This window comes from Xenia sp. Carnegie-2017, unplaced genomic scaffold, assembly GCF_021976095.1.
Source record: "Xenia sp. Carnegie-2017 unplaced genomic scaffold, XeniaSp_v1 HiC_scaffold_14, whole genome shotgun sequence".
Lineage (NCBI taxonomy): Eukaryota > Metazoa > Cnidaria > Anthozoa > Malacalcyonacea > Xeniidae > Xenia > Xenia sp. Carnegie-2017.
Window position 1 is genome coordinate 1,790,266 of NW_025813447.1, and position 16,362 is coordinate 1,806,627.

General features: G+C 33.3%; 3 protein-coding genes across 4 annotated transcripts; 2 read left to right on the top strand and 1 right to left on the bottom strand.

Moving 5' to 3' along the window:
• The first annotated feature begins 27 nt into the window (after positions 1–27).
• Positions 28–9,314, top strand: LOC124435475 (kelch-like protein 12). Its single transcript, XM_046985436.1, has 2 exons — positions 28–2,397; positions 9,138–9,314. Exon 1 carries the CDS (start codon positions 28–30, stop codon positions 1,021–1,023), a length of 996 nt encoding a protein of 331 aa, XP_046841392.1. The 3' UTR covers positions 1,024–2,397; positions 9,138–9,314.
• Positions 613–7,977, top strand: LOC124435473 (influenza virus NS1A-binding protein homolog). 2 transcript variants are annotated; one of them, XM_046985432.1, is made up of 2 exons: positions 613–699; positions 5,993–7,977. In XM_046985432.1, the coding sequence occupies exon 2, from the start codon at positions 6,169–6,171 to the stop codon at positions 7,702–7,704; it is 1,536 nt and encodes a 511-aa protein (XP_046841388.1). In that variant the 5' UTR covers positions 613–699; positions 5,993–6,168; the 3' UTR covers positions 7,705–7,977. The 2 variants fall into 2 exon arrangements, with proteins under 2 accessions (XP_046841388.1, XP_046841387.1); XM_046985431.1 differs by having other exon boundaries at positions 644–730.
• Positions 9,315–10,406: 1,092 nt separating the features above from the next.
• On the bottom strand, positions 10,407–15,619 carry LOC124434184 (probable ATP-dependent RNA helicase DDX20). Its single transcript, XM_046984063.1, has 11 exons — positions 15,352–15,619; positions 14,547–14,814; positions 14,212–14,322; positions 13,970–14,112; positions 13,808–13,872; positions 13,491–13,564; positions 13,342–13,400; positions 12,899–12,981; positions 12,049–12,154; positions 11,327–11,428; positions 10,407–11,173 (listed from the first exon to the last, which is right to left on the bottom strand). Exons 1-11 carry the CDS (start codon positions 15,539–15,541, stop codon positions 10,407–10,409), a joined length of 1,968 nt encoding a protein of 655 aa, XP_046840019.1. The 5' UTR covers positions 15,542–15,619.
• Positions 15,620–16,362: the final 743 nt, after the last annotated feature.

Consider the following 16,362-nt stretch of genomic DNA (forward strand, 5'->3'; position numbering starts at 1 on the left):
GACAGAGTTAAGCATGTTGAAAAGCAAATGAAGATGAATCGTGATGAAATGGCGAAGCATGTTGAAAAGCAAGTGAGGTTAAGTCGTAATGAAATGACGTTTCTTACAACAGAAACGACTGAAAGATGTAATTTTCTTACGGGAAAAGTAAAGATTTTTGTTTGCGGAGGTTATGATGGCAAGAATTATTTCAATTCAGTGGAGTCTTTCAACTGGGATTTAAATTGTTGGCAGCAGGAAACACAAATGACAGAAAAACGATTTTTAGCAGCTGCATATGTTCATGGTCGAGAAATATTTGTCTGTGGTGGTTGGAATGGGAAACAACAGTTAGGAAATATTGAAAGTTTAAATGTGGATGGAAAATTGCAATGGAAAATATCACCTGTCATGTTACCAAGAAAGTGTAATGGACATAGTATGATTTATCATAATGATTATGTGATTATGATTGGTGGATATAATAGTAACGAAACCTTTGATACAATCAACAGTATTCAACTAAATCCTCCACTTACGACAAAATTGTTGGCGCGAATACCAAAGCCAAGACGTTACCATGGCTCAATTCTAATTGGCGACGATGTTTTGGTATTTGGTGGGGAAACATCTGAACAATTGAAAGATATCAAAAACACTGTTTATTCATACAGTCTCAGTAAAAAAGAATGTAAAACCTTGGCTCCACTTCCATATCCTGTAAGTGCCATGGGTATAGTCAGTTATAAAGGTAATGCAATCTTGATTGGAGGTTTAAATGATAAAGGTAAAATATTAGATAAAGTTTTGATGTATGATGTGAAAACAGGACAAACTAAAATGCTTCCTTCACTTAATCATGAAAGATGTTCATGTTCAGCAGTTATCATTGGAAATATTATTGTTGTGGTGGGAGGATATAATGGTGAATCGTATCTTGATTCAGTTGAATGTCTTGATATGAGTATAAACGTTTGGAGAGAACTACCTTCTATGATGACCAAAAGAAATTTTCCTGCCGCAGTTGTTTCACCAATATATTAAAAATTTCATTATTAAAACATACATGTTTTATGTTTTACTAAAATAATTTTTGGCAGTCGTAAAATGAAACAATCATTTTAGAAACGTAAGTCTGTAGTTTAAAATACAACGTTTTTACTCGAATAGGGCGCCTACCTCTTTTATCGTAGCCATTTTAAGAACATTCAATTTTCATTGATAAACTGTTAACATGTACGTAACTTATATTGCAATATATACAATTACCTTAAAGTTTCTAAAAACATATTATGCAACAGCATGTTAATTATTCTTAATAACTGTCACACAAGTGCACATATATAGCTATCTAGGTCATGATCGCACCCAACGTTAAAAACGTAACACTTAATTTCTTTGAATACCAGTTCTCGGTAATGATTAAAAAACATTTTATGCACAGTTATGGAAAACTGTATTATTAATAAAATATACATTGAATGTACAAAACATTGCAATCTGAATATGATTTGATTACAACTTAAGTCAAAACAACATTTCTTTCATGTAGCCCAAAGTTTTTTTATTTTGAGCGAGAATGAATGTTTATTAGAAACCCGCTCAATAACAGAGTAAGAAAGAAGTTCATATAATCATCATTGCACTAATGAATGCCTAACTTAGGTACACTATAAATGGCAGCGAAGAGATTTAGTTACCGAAAGAAACCCTTGTACAACCTTATCTATTATTTCTAAAAGATCTATTTACCAAGAGAAACCCGTTCATAACCTTCATCCCTAAACGATCCATCACTAACTTATCTTTCATTTCCAAAATAATACAAACGTTGACATGGTATTCATAAAACTGTGTCACGCATTGAAGGAAGAACATGACTTGACTGCAACAGGTACAAAGAACTTTAACGATGTAACACTTACTAAGAAAAAGCGTTCGTATTCCAGACTATGTAAGATCAGCAGCTGTTGCAAATGAACAGAAAATGATTTGGTTGATTCGTTTGGTCGATTTCTTATCATGGACCCTGATTTCGTATTTAAGTATCAAGCGTAGTTCTTAGAAATTTCTGTAAATGTCTCGTCTCATTTATATTGTAACTCCTATACTGTTGGATTTGATAGTACCAAAAAACACGACAATAAGGACATAATACGATATTTAAGCATAAAAAATTAGGAAAAATAAGACAAGGTAAAAAACAAGGACACGTGCTAAAGCGTAATCTATCGTTGAACCTTCGTGGTATTTAAATTTCAAAATAAATTAAGAATGGTGCGAACTCAATTCTATCGTACAAAATAAGTCAAATGAAAGAACTTTATCTTTAACAAGATGCAATGTAAATGTAAAATGAAGACTTTTATACTAAAATGTAGATAAAGCTAAAACAAGATTATTGAAGAAAAAAGACAGGTTCTTTTTAATGTTCCCAAGTATTACTTTAAAACAATCGTGCTTAGAAGTTCAATATTATTCTCAAATATTTTGTATACTGTTTGCTGGAGTTGATTCCGATTTCATTTAAAATAAAATCGTCAATTGATTCTTTTTTGTAGTTTGTCGATATATAGGTATAAATTGATGTACATAATGAATATATTCTTTTGTTTAGCTATCTTATAATTATTTTCTAAAATTTTGACACAAACAACAATACGCAAATATGACTTTTTTTTGAAAATCTTTCAATGAAGGGAAACAACAACTTGTGACTTGTCACAGCCTGCATCACACACAGCAACAGGGGGGGGGGACACAACATTACTGACGTCGTTTTCACTTTGTCAATGACGTAATGGCAAGCAAGCTCATTTGACATTCATGTTATATTTAAGTAACATAAATATAAATTTAATTTTTCCATCTTCATCCATACAAAATCTTCACGGAACCTACTAAGAACAGAGTAGGTATTTTAGCAGATTAAAATACCAGATATCTCTCATCAATAACTTTCATGATAAAACTTCGTGTATTTCATTATGTGATTGGTTTGTTTATCGTAGGCTCTATACCACATGTTTGTCCAATCAACGGGCAACTGCGCCATGTAAGCTGTGACGTCATCAGTGGTGGCACCATAAAACATGGCTTCGTTGCCATGGTTCCATACGTTGCGGGAATCGGTGGAATTGACTGTCGTATTAGTTTTATTAGTTTCTAAATTGCAGGATTGTGCACCAACACATTCTTGAGGAGCAGAAGTTCTCATTTCAACATCTTCTCTCTCATAACCAGAGAGGAATTCTGTTGAGCTAAATTCATTAACCTCATCGAGCAAGCTTGTTCTCTTTGCCAAACAGGAGAATGGTTTTTCATTTTCTAAATCTTTACGAAGGCCTGTGTTTGCATGATCGTTTAAATGTTTTACAAACATATCATCAAAATACCTGCATGAGATAGGCGCATGTAAATCGCTCGATTTTTCACACAAATCACGCAGCTTTACACACAAATCTTGTGCTACTTCACACGAAACACGCGAGTCTTTACACGAACCACGCAAATTTTCATACGATTCATACGACTCTTCACACGCACTACTTGACTCTTCAGTAGAATCACATGACTCTTCAGTAGAATCACATGACTCTTCAGTAGAATCACATGACTCTTCAGTAGAATCACATGACTCTTCAGTAGAATCACATGACTCTTCAGTAGAATCACATGACTCTTCGGTAAAATCATTTGACACTTCACACGAATCACGTGACTCTTCACGCCAGTGCAATTTTGGCTTGACGATTCACAATCATCACAAACCGAGAATTCAGACATCTCACATTCATCCAATTTGTTTTTCTCGGTAAAAAATCCATTACCCCATTGTTTAGGAAACATGACTTGTGACGTTGAAGGATAAATCATAGCACTTTTAAAGTTATTTAGTTTGTTTTCTGTATTGTACATTGTTTCAATGTTGTGCTGACTTTTGATTTCTTTTCCTTCTACACTGTTCACTTTGGATGTCGTAGCTTCCTGATTTTCAACAGCAACATTTTCACTCTCAACGTCAACAAATTCGTTTTTCACATTACCCATAATTCCTGGATCCTCGACAGTCTGTCCGTTTCCTTGACGACAAACGTCAGCAACGACAGAAGCTTGAGATGTGTAAATGTTCTTGCTTTCAACCAACTCATCATCTTTAATAATGCCATAGTTGAAGATTTCCGTTGTGGAACTTTTGCTATTGTCTGAATTATTTTCAATTACTCGCGTTAACTTTTCTTTATTTTTCTTTTGTTCATTATTGTTAACACATTTAAAACTTTTATCAACAACAATGTCAGTGAAAGCTACAGTCTCGTGAATTTTATTCTTCATTCCTCCATTCATACCTTTAACTAAATTTTCTTTCGTCATTGTGGAACTCGTTTCGCCATTATGAACAAGGTTTGTAGTTTCACAGCAAACGACATCATCTTCTTTCACCTTCCCTTCTCCAACTATGGTTGTAGCAGCTGTAGAAGTTAATGAAGGTATCTCGCCTTTTGATTTCATCAAACTACATTCGGCTTGTTTTGATCAAACCCTCCAATATTTCTGCTGTATTATCGAAATTTAACAGTTTTGATGGCAATCTCACATTCACAGTTGATACATTTCACGATGGCATAATTCACTTTCTAGATATAAAAATTTCGTTTGACGGAACTGACATTTACCGAAAAGACACCCACACTGGTCAGTACTCACATTTCTATAGTTTCAAACCTTTTCATCGTAAAATTGCATGGGTAAAATCTCTTTACCACCGTGCCTTCAAAATTTGTAGCAATAAAACACTTTTCAACAATCAAATTGAAATAATCAAATCTTACATGTCTTGGAACGGTTATCCTAACAGCGTTAAAAACTTTTTGTTTAAAAAACTAAAATCCAAATACAATGATTCTATTCCCATTGACAACCGCTCTTCTATAGATGATCATCTACCTAAAATCTGGGTTCGTATTCCTTATCTTGGCATGCGTGGTGATTTCCTCTTAAAATCCTGTTTTAAAAAAATACAAAAATATCTTTCTCAACCGGTGAAATTTATTACTATTTATGACACTAAAAAACTGTCCTATTTTGTCTCCAACAAGGACAAACTTTCTTCACTTTCTCGAAGTAATCTCATATACGAAATAACTTGCCCTGGCTGTGGTAAAACCTACATCGGCATGACACAAAGATGCCTGTCAGAGAACATGCGAACAGATTTTCTTCTAGTGCAGTTGGCCAGCATTTCTCTGAGTGCGAAAACGCTCAATTCCAAGCGACTCTACAAAACCAGTTCTCACAACTCAATGATCTCCCTCCACCTCCCAGAACTCCCTCTCCTATAGAAAACCTTGTATTCAACAACTATAAAATACTTCACTCAACCAAATCTAACAATTACCACATTCTTGCTTTTCTTGAAGCACTACTCATCAAACATAACAAACCTTTTCTCAACACGGGACTTAAGGCTAGCAAAGAATTACAACTCTTTTCTTAATTTATAACACACTCATTCTACCAGTCGGGTCGGCAGTTTCAATTCATCCTTTTGAAATACTACACCTCTTCCAACTCATTGTAAATATCACACTATTTAATTTCTATTGCTTATTTCCGTTTACTTATTTCATGCGTTATAAAAATTTATGTGTATGTATGGTTTTAAATATCATTCTGTCTGAGGATGACTTTGAAATAAAGTTGAAAATTTACAGCTTACTTCTCGCCTTGTTTGATTCATATTTTGCAATCTCAAGATGTCTTGCTTCTTCGGAATTTGTTTTATATTATAGGTTATTTTTTGTTGAATATTCTCCATAGTTTTTTTTTGTTGAAATATTTTGGGTCGAAAAATTTCTCGGAACAGTGTTTTTAATCTTTCAAAACTCGACCATGTTGCACGTGATTCTTGGTAGCACACTTGCGACTCGATACCCTCTTTTAAATTCGATACCCTTTTGGCCGGAACGGCTTTCATATTCCGTGACAAATTCGTAGACATCTATCGTTTTAGAAAGCAAGACATGTTTTGGGAAAATAAAAACCCGAGGAGGTCATCTTGTCAAAGACATTCAAGAATCGATAAAAAGATGGAAGATATGCATAAAGAAAATGAAAACATTATTTCATGAAACAGAAATACGAACATACAATGTAAACTTTGTCAGTAAATTATAAAAGTCTTCAACAATGGCTACAAATGACTCGAAAGGTGGATATGAACAGGAGAGATTTGCCGATAAAGTTCATCCAAGATTTGAATGTCCTATATGTTTTAAAGTATTTAAGGATCCTGTTCAATGTCCAAATCAGCATTATTTCTGTCGTTCTTGCATCGAAAGATGTCTGCATACTTCGAACAAATGTCCTCAATGTAATTGTCAAATCACGTCGGAGACATTGCAGGATATACCTAGAATTGTCACCGAAATGTTAGAAGATGTTGATATTCGCTGTAAGAATGTTAACCGTGGTTGTCCTGAAATTATGAAGCTTCAATTTCTCCAGCGTCATCAGAAGAACTGTGGTTATTCACCTACACCTTGTAGAAATGAAGGTTGTGACGAAGTCGTTAATAGAAACGAGATTGAAGAACATGAAAGTGAACGATGTGAGTTCCGTCTTATCGATTGTGAAGAATGCAAAATGATTCTCGTATTTAACCATAGGCGTTCTCATCCATGTTTCATGAGGAAGGAAATTGACGAGTTAACGAAAAGATTGGAGATGTTTGAAAAGAGTCAAGATGACAGGGTTAAGCATGTTGAAGAGCAAGTGAGGTTAAGTCGTAATGAAATGAAGTTTCTTACAACAGAAACGACAGAAAGATGTAATTTTCTTACGGGAAAAGTAAAGATTTTTGTTTGCGGAGGTTATGATGGGAAGTATAATTTAAATTCTGTGGAGTCTTTCAACTGGGATTTAAATTGTTGGAAACTGGAACCAAAAATGAAAGAACTACGATCTAGAGCAACTGCATTTGTTCATGGTCGAGAAATATTTGTCTGTGGTGGTTCCAATAGGAAACAGCTGTTAGAAAATATTGAAAGTATAAATGTGGATGGAAAATTGCAATGGAAAATATCTCATATCATGTTACCAAGACATTGTTATGGACATAGTATGATTTACCATAATGATAATGTGATTATGATTGGTGGATATAATAGTAACGAAGCCTTTGATACAATCTACAGTATTCAACTAAATCCTCCACATACGACAAAATTATTGGCGCAAATACCAGAGCCAAGATTTTACCATGGCTCTATTCTCATTGGCGACGATGTTTTAGTATTTGGTGGGGGAATATCTGCTGGATTAAAACATATTAAGAACACTGTTTATTCATACAGTCTCAGTAAAAAGGAATGCAAAACCTTGGCTCCACTTCCATATGCTGTAAGTGCCATGGGTATAGTTAGCTATAAAGGTAATGCAATCTTGATTGGAGGTGTAAATGATAATGATGAAAGACTAGATAAAGTTTTGATGTATGATGTGAAAACAGGACAAACTACAATGCTTCCTTCACTTAATCATAAAAGATGTGCATGTTCAGCAGTTATCATTGGAAATATTATTGTTGTGGTTGGTGGGTTTGACGAGGAATCGTATCTTAATTCCGTTGAATGTCTTGATATGAGTACAAACATCTGGAGAGAACTACCTCCTATGTTGACCAAACGAGAATTTTCTGCTGCAATTGTTTCTCCAATTTATTAAAAATTTAAATACTAAAACATACATGTTTTATGCTTCACTAAAATAATTTTTGCCGGTCGTAAAATGAAACAACCATTTTAGAAACTTAAGTCTGTAGTTTAAAGTACAGCGTTTTTGCTCGAACAAGGCGCCTACCTCTTTTATCGTAGCCATTTTAAGAAATGTCAATTTTCATGTGATTTATATTACTGATAAACTGTTAACATGTACGTAACTTATAATGCAATGTAAATAATTATCTTAAAGTTTCTAAAACTATATTTTGCAACAGTATGTTAATTATTTTTATTAATTGTCACACAAGTACACAGATATAACTACCTAGGTCATGATCGTCACACATGTACACAGATATAACTACCTAGGTCATGATCGCGCCCAACGTTAAAAACCGTAACAACTGATTTCTTTAAATACCAATTCTCGGTAATGATTAAAAAACATTTTATGCAAAGTTATGGAAAAATGTAATATTAATAAAATTTACATTAAATGTACAAAAGATCGCAATCTGAAAGTGATTTGATTACAACTTAAGTCAAAACAACCATTTCTTTCATGTAGCCCCAAAGTTTTTTTATTTTAAGGGAGAATGAATATTTATTAGAAACCCGCTCAATATACAGAGTAAGAAAGAAGTTCACATAATCATCATCGTACTAATGAATGTCTAACTTAGGTACACTATAAATGGCAGCGAAGAGATTTAGATACCGAAAGAAACCCTTGCACAACGTTATCTATTATTTCTAAAAGATTTATTTACCAAGAGAAACCCGTTCATAACCTTCATCCCTAAACGATCTATCACTAACTTATCGTTCATTTCCAGAATAATACAAACGTTGACATGGTATTCATAAAACTGTTTCAGGAGTTGAAGGAAGAACATGACGTGACTGCAACAGGTACAATGAACTTTAACGATGTAACACATACTAAGAAAAAGCGTTCGTATTCCAGACTATGTAAGATCAGCAACTGTTGCAAATGAACAGAAAATGATTTGGTTGATTCGTTTGGTGGAATTACTTATCATGGACCCTGATTTCGTATTTGAGTATCAAGCGTAGTTCTTAGAAATTTCTGTAAATGTCTCGTCTCATTATATTGTAACTCCTATACTGTTGGATCTGATAGTACAAAAAAAACAAGACAATAAGGACATAATACGATATGTAAGCATAAAAAATTAGGGAAAATGAGACAAGGTAAATAACAAAGACATGTGCTAAAGTGTAATCGTCAGTTGAACCTTCGTGGTATTTAAATTTCAAAATAAACTAAGAATGGTGCGAACTCAATTCTATCGTACGAAATAAGTCAAATGAAGGAACTTTATCTTTAACAAGATACAACGTAAATGTAAAATGAAGACTTTTATACTAAAATGTAGATAAAGCTAAAACAACATTATTGAAGAAAAAAGACAGGTTCTTTTTAAAACAATCCTACTTAGAAGTTCAATATTATTCTCAAATATTTTGTGTACTGTTTGCTGGAGTTGATTCCGATTTCATTTAAAATAAAATCGTCATTTGATTCTTTTTTGTAGTTTGTCGATATATAAGTATAAATTGATGTACATAATGAATATATTCTTTTGTTTAGCAATCTTATAATTATTTCCTAAAATTGTGACACAAGCAACAATACGCAAATATGACTTTTTTTGAAAATCTTTCAATACAAGGGAAACAACATCTTGTGACTTGTCACAGCCTGCATCACACACAGCAACAGGGGGGGAACACAACATTACTGACGTCGTTTTCACTTCGTCAATGACGTAATGGCAAGCAAGTTCATTTGACATTCATGTTATATTTAAGTAACATAAATATGAATTTAATTTTTCCATCTTCATCCATACAAAATCCTCACGGAACCTACTAAGAACAGAGTAGGTATTTTAGCAGATTAAAATACCAGATATCCCTCATCAATAACTTTCATGATAAAACTTCGTGTATTTCATTATGTGATTGGTTTGTTTATCGTAGGCTCTATACCACATGTTTGTCCAATCAACGGGCAACTGCGCCATGTAAGCTGTGACGTCATCAGTGGTGGCACCATAAAACATGGTTTCGTTGCCATGGTTCCATACGTTGCGGGAATCGGTGGAATTGACTGTCGTATTTGTTTTATTAGTTTCTAAATTGCAGGACTGTGCACCAACACATTCTTGTGGAGCAGAAGTTCTCATTTCTACAACTTCTCTCTCATAACCAGAGACGAATTCTGTTGAGCCAAATTCATTAACCTCATCGAGGAAGCTTCTTCTCTTTGCCAAACAGGATAATGGTTTTTCGTTTTCTAAATCTTTATGAAGGCCTGTGTTTGCATGATCGTTTAAATGTTTTACAAACATATCATCAAAATACCTGCATGAGATAGGCGCGTGCAAATCGCTCGATTTTTCACACAAATCGCGCAGCTTTACACACAAATCGTGTGCTACTTCACACGAAACACGCGAGTCTTTACACGAACCACGCAAATTTTCATACGATTCATACGACTCTTCACACGCACTACTTGACTCTTCACTCAAATCACATGATTCTTCAGTAGAATCACATGACTCTTCAGTAGAATCACATGACTCTTCACAAGAATCACGTGACTCTTCACGCCAGTCGCAATTTTCGCTTGATAATACACAATCATCACAAACGGAGGATTCCGACATCTTACATTCATCCAATTTGTTTTCTCAGTAAAAATCCATTACCCCATTGTTTATGAAAGATGAATTGTGACGTTGAAGGATAAATCACAGCACTTTTAAAGTTATTTAGTTTGTTTTCTGTATCGTATATTGTTTCAATGTTGTGATGACTTTTGATTTCTTTTCCTTCTACACTGTTCACTTTGGATGTCGTACCTTCCTGATTTTCAACAGCAACATTTTCACTCTTAACGTCAACAAATTCGTTTTTCACATCACCCATAATTCCTGGATCCTCGACAGTCTGTCCATTTCCTTGACGACAAACGCCAGCAACAACAGAAGCTTGAGATGTGTAAATGTTCTTGTTTTCAGCCAACTCATCATCTTTAATAATGCCATAGTTCAAGATTTCCGTTGTGGAACTTTCGCTATTGTCTGAATTATTTTCAATTACTCCCGTTAACCTTTCTTCATTTTTCTTTTGTTCATTATTGTTAACACATTTAAAACTTTTATCAACAACAATGTCAGTGAAAGCTACAATCTCGTGAATTTTATTCTTCGCTCCTCCATTCAAACCTTCAACTAAATTTTCTTTCGTCATTGTGGAACTCGTTTCGCCATTATGAACAAGGTTTGTAGTTTCACAGCAAAGGACATCATCTTCTTTCACCTTCCCTTCTCCAACTATGCTTGTAGCAGCCGTAGAAGTTAATGAAGGTATCTCGCCTTTTGACTTCATCAAACTACATTCGGCAAACGCATCTTCACATATGAGCTCAGATAAATCTTCTAAATATTAATAATAATTATGATAATGACAATGATAGTAATAATTCTAAATACTAATAATATAAATACTAAATGTGGAAGCAAATATATTTTAGATTATTATAAAAAATTCATATCATGCTATGATATTATTCTTTAAAACATAAACATTACCTGGCAAAGGATCGAAGTTTATTCCACATTTAATTTCGATGTCTTTCAAACTTGATTCCTCTTTTCCTGCGGCCACGAAATTTATGGCCACGCCATACGATCCTGTTTAACGTTCAAAACTAAACATAATCCCCAATAATGAATGAAATTTTTCCTCTGTTAGCAAGATGTTTGGCGTACGCATTAAAAATAGTAAGAAAAAATAGATGACAAGTTGGTTCCCATAACCGAAGGCTTATCATACGATACATGGCTTTGATAATGGCAAATGTATTTCTGATGAGCCATCATGATACCAAATTATTCTTTAATAAACGGATGGGTTAGGTATGTAACAATGGATTTTATAGGAATGTAAGTAGAATGCATTGGTGGCATGTGTTGATATAAGGGTATATAGGGTACAAGCATAAGCTTATTTGTCATTTTATCGACGTCATTTTATACGTATTGATCAACATTTGTCTTTTTTCTTGTTGTAGAAAAACGTGTTACGTCGTGAACAAAAAAATAATAATATCATTGTCAAACATCGAAACATGACATTGTGCAAGTAAAAATAGCCAACCAGGTTCAAATCTTTCTACCTTGAGATCTACTATCCTCAAATATTTTAGCAGTATGTAAAATCGCCATTTTCAATAACGCAATCCTCGTCAAAAAAAAAATAATGGACAACTGTTGTAATTAGCTATCTATAAATAATTTAAATGGTGACCTACCGTAACGTCCAGCCCTCCCAACTCTATGTAAATATGTCTCAGAGTCACGTGGAAGATCCATGTTAATCACAAGGTTCACACGTTCAGCATCGATGCCACGAGACATCTATAGATACAGAAGATAAAGTATGGATAGATGTTTTGATCAAGGGATATATGTTGTGATGAGGGGAGAGATGTTGTGATGAGGGGAGAGATGTTGTGATGAGGGGATAGATGTTGTGATGAGGGGATAGATGTTGTGATGAAGGGATAGATGTTGTGATAAGGGAGAGATGGTGCAACGAAGGGATCATCTCAGTACAAATGAATTTCCACATAAAATTTTGAATGTTAATGCTCCTGTTTAAAGATAATTTTAAATCAAACAAATCATTCTAATAATACCAGTACTACTTATAATTACTTATAATGGTAGAGAAGATTCAATGGGAGATTCACTCTACACTATAATTCAAGATGCAATCTCTCGGGATGTTACCTCTGATATTAATCATAACATTAACCAGTGACGTTGTAACACGGTATACCGGATGCTATCATTAATAAAATTTATCACAACATTGACGAGTTACTCTTGGAAATAATACAAGATGCTATCTTTAATATAAATCAAAATATTAACGAGTTACCCCTTGGTTGTTATACGTAATGCTACCGTATAACAATATTGACAAGTTACGCTTGTTAGTAATACAAAATGCTATCTTTAATACTAATGTAATCATAACAATGACAAGTTACCCTAGATGGAATACAGATGATTTCTTTAAAATTAAGAATATTTCTACTATAACTGACGTCCAAGTATCCTAGCAAGAAAATATAGAAATCAGTTAACGTCACTTACAAGATCTGTTGATATCAAAATACGACATTTGAACTCCTTCAACTTCCTCATTGCATCAAGACGTTCATTTTGGCCTTGATTACCTTTCTCAAAAAAATAAACATAAAAAAATAAACATGACTGTATTTCAATCTTGTTTTATCCAATGACAGAGAACAAAATTAACATAGTGATGACAATTAACAGACTAGCCAGTACAAAAGTGGAGAAACTTGTTTTATAAACTAACACTAAACAAAGTATGACAAAGCATCATGTTTATAAAACACAGTGGCATGACCTCTCTACTTTGTTATTTACTTTGATAAATCTTTTTATTAGAAAATACCCAGAAAGCATCTTGGTGTTCATGATTTCGAAAACAAAATAAGGAAAATTACTTTAAATGACAAATTGAGCTAAGATAATTGACCAAGATCTATAAATTACATAGCAAACACTACCTGAAATATGTGTAGAAGGAAATCCATTTTTAGCCAAAGTTTCACTCAAATTCTTTGCTCTATGAAATAAATTTATACATAAAAATTAAGAACCACCATACAAATTGTGACGGCAATGAACACAATGTAGTTTTTTGTTAGATACATACCTTACTTGATAGTTAGAAAAGATAAGGCATTGATGGAAAGATATCTGTGACAACATAACCAGTAAATGATTAACCTACAGTAAAACATTGAACAATTTAACAAATGCACAGATGAGGTAACTTGTAAATGACATATCATAAAAGCCTGCAAACATGCAACACATCAGACAGCAGCTTCACAAGTTAATAGAATGAGTAACATACATTGAGTGGTAACATACAGAATAAAGATTTAGATGATATGTTTACACCAACAGTCCAGTGTTTGCATGTGTGTGTGAACCAATAGCTAACTAGGTATGAATAATATTACCAACCTTTTCATCAAATGTTTTATGTAGGAGAGAATGACTTGGTATTGTGCAAAAACAATGATGAATCCCTAAAAACATATTCATGTACTTTTAAAAGTCAGTACATACAATATCAATGTTCATTTTCACTAAACTTAAACTATAAATATGACTTACAACACTCACCTTCTAGTGTAGGGTCCATGGCATTTAAACAAACAAAAGTTGGATTTCTCATATATTTCTGTAAATGCTTGTTAAGATAGTTTGGATAGGTTGCAGACAAAGCCAACACTTGCTTGCTTTCAGGAAGTGTTGAAAATATCCAACTACAAATTATAAAACAAGTTTCAACCATCATATTATGAAAGAAAAAATCAATGATCATATATGGAAAATCAAATTATCCATATATTTAATGGTCTTACTTGATCTGATCTTGAAAGTTTTCCTCCAAAAGTTTATCAGCCTCATCAAGAATAAGCAATCGAATGGAAGAAGTAGACAAAAGTTTGCTGTCAATTAGATGTTTGACCGTCCTAAATGATGATTGAAAAATTGATTTCACAAATGTATCTGAGGTTAAGAAGAAACACTAGCTTGTACCTTACTTGATGATATTAAATGTATTTTTTTGTATGATTGCTTATGTATAGTACTTTGCTTGGCGCTGACATTCCAAATTAGAAAATATATTTCTGCCCAAAGCTATACGTATTCATTCCCAAATGATATGCAATTGATAAATATTTAACTGCTCCACCTACCTGGTGTACCAATAGCAATTTGACAAAGTTTCAACTTGTTCTTGTCATCTTCAATAGACAAACCACCAATAAAAACATTTACATGAAGTCCTTGCATATGTTGACCAATAGAGTTGATTACATCCTTGATTTGAACAGCTATCTCTCGAGTCGGCACAAGAACCAACACTTGTATTGACATCATTGTAAGAATGATGCTTTCCAAAGCAATCACACTAAAGACACATGTTTTCCCTGTGCCAGATTTTGCTTGTGCAATCAAATCTATAAAAAAATCTTTTTAAAATCTTTAATTTTTAGACCACAGACTTTACAAGGCTTAAATGGAATGTTATTTTAATTGAAAACCTTTGCATGAAGTATCAAACTAAAAATTTTGAGTTCACTTTACTTTCCTGATAGTGAGTGCTTTTCCTACATTAAAACTACATTTCCTTAACACCAAAAGCTATAAGAAGCCATCCAATTCCAAACTACTAAGCGTGCAATTTCATCAAAGTTTGGTGGTGACACTTTGTAACATGTACATTGGTGAATTGATTGATGGTGAAATGACGTTTAAAAGTACTTCTGTTATCTTAATGGATTGTTTGATGAAAAGCTCAATAAGGAAAAGTTTACAATATTTTGACTATTATCAATGAAATCTAACTATCAATGCAGTGCCATTTCCAAGTTGCTAAGACTTGTAGCAAACTCACTGCCAACATGACACATGGCAAAATTTAGCTGAATGTATGAAACTGTTGTCAACAAAGAAACATCCTACAGAAAAACAAGCATTATATACAATCCACACACCTACACCACAACGACCAATAGGAATAGCTTTCATTTGAATTGGTGATGGTCTTTCAAATCCAGCACTTTTCAACCCTTTGAGGACATCTTTGGATAAAATTAACCCTGAGAAATCGACTTTCTCATTGATTAAAACGTCTGCTGTGCGACGTTTTGCACTTAAACGATGTGCTATAACTCTACGGTGCATTTTCCCTAAAAATGTTCAAAATTTCTATTACAAAATTTGTTGAGTGAACATTGATATATTGACCACTGACCTGTATACAATTAGCTGGATGGGTCCCTCTACCGCAAACAAAATTAAATTCATACTTTTTTAAACATATGTTAATATCTTATACGGGAAATGTTGGTTAATTTTTTGTATTTATTAAAGATTTCATTCTCTGAACTAGTAATATTGGAATGTATGTTTTTTCAACCGACTATTTTTTTTAACAACAGTAAAGTGACTATATACAGTCTTTATAATTCCTGAGATATTAAAAATTGACGTCCCGTTGACTTTTTTTACCGAAAAATTTCTAATATCCTTCAGTTCTCAGGCATGTCTTGGATAAAATACGTGGACGGAAATTTTTACCACAACCAAAACATGTTTTGTAACATCATTAATAATTTTTGTACGCCATGTACCTATTTTACACAGTCAGAGAAAGTGTGACCCAACTGGACCCAGCCCCACGGTCTTCACCCAACTTAAAACATCGAAACATTAGACTCTTTGTACACGAATTCTTGATAATAATTTAACATTCTCGATACAATTATTGTAAAATAAACTTTTATTACTTTGATAAAATGTTGAATACATTAAAGGGCTGAAAAATCACAGTTTGAACTAAATTTGGCGACGATTGTAAAAAGAAAAGAATATAACTGAATAACAATAATCTTAAATGAAAAATTTCATAAAGCCATAATAACTTGACAAGTTCATGATAATATATAAAACAATTTTCTCTCAACTGATTTCAAACAAACAATTATTATCCTTTAAGTATAATT

Excerpts from the sequence above, each read along its gene's own strand:
- LOC124435475 (XM_046985436.1), top strand. The coding sequence starts at position 28 with ATGAAGATGAATCGTGATGAAATGGCGAAGCATGTTGAAAAGCAAGTG.
- LOC124435473 (XM_046985432.1), top strand. The coding sequence starts at position 6,169 with ATGGCTACAAATGACTCGAAAGGTGGATATGAACAGGAGAGATTTGCC.
- LOC124434184 (XM_046984063.1), bottom strand. The coding sequence starts at position 15,541 with ATGCACCGTAGAGTTATAGCACATCGTTTAAGTGCAAAACGTCGCACA. Across the intron at positions 14,815-15,351 it reads TATTGGTCGTTGTGGTGTAG|ATTTGATTGCACAAGCAAAA; the intron begins GTGTGTGGATTG and ends ATTTTTTTATAG. Across the intron at positions 13,401-13,490 it reads TTTTCTAACTATCAAGTAAG|AGCAAAGAATTTGAGTGAAA; the intron begins GTATGTATCTAA and ends TTTATTTCATAG.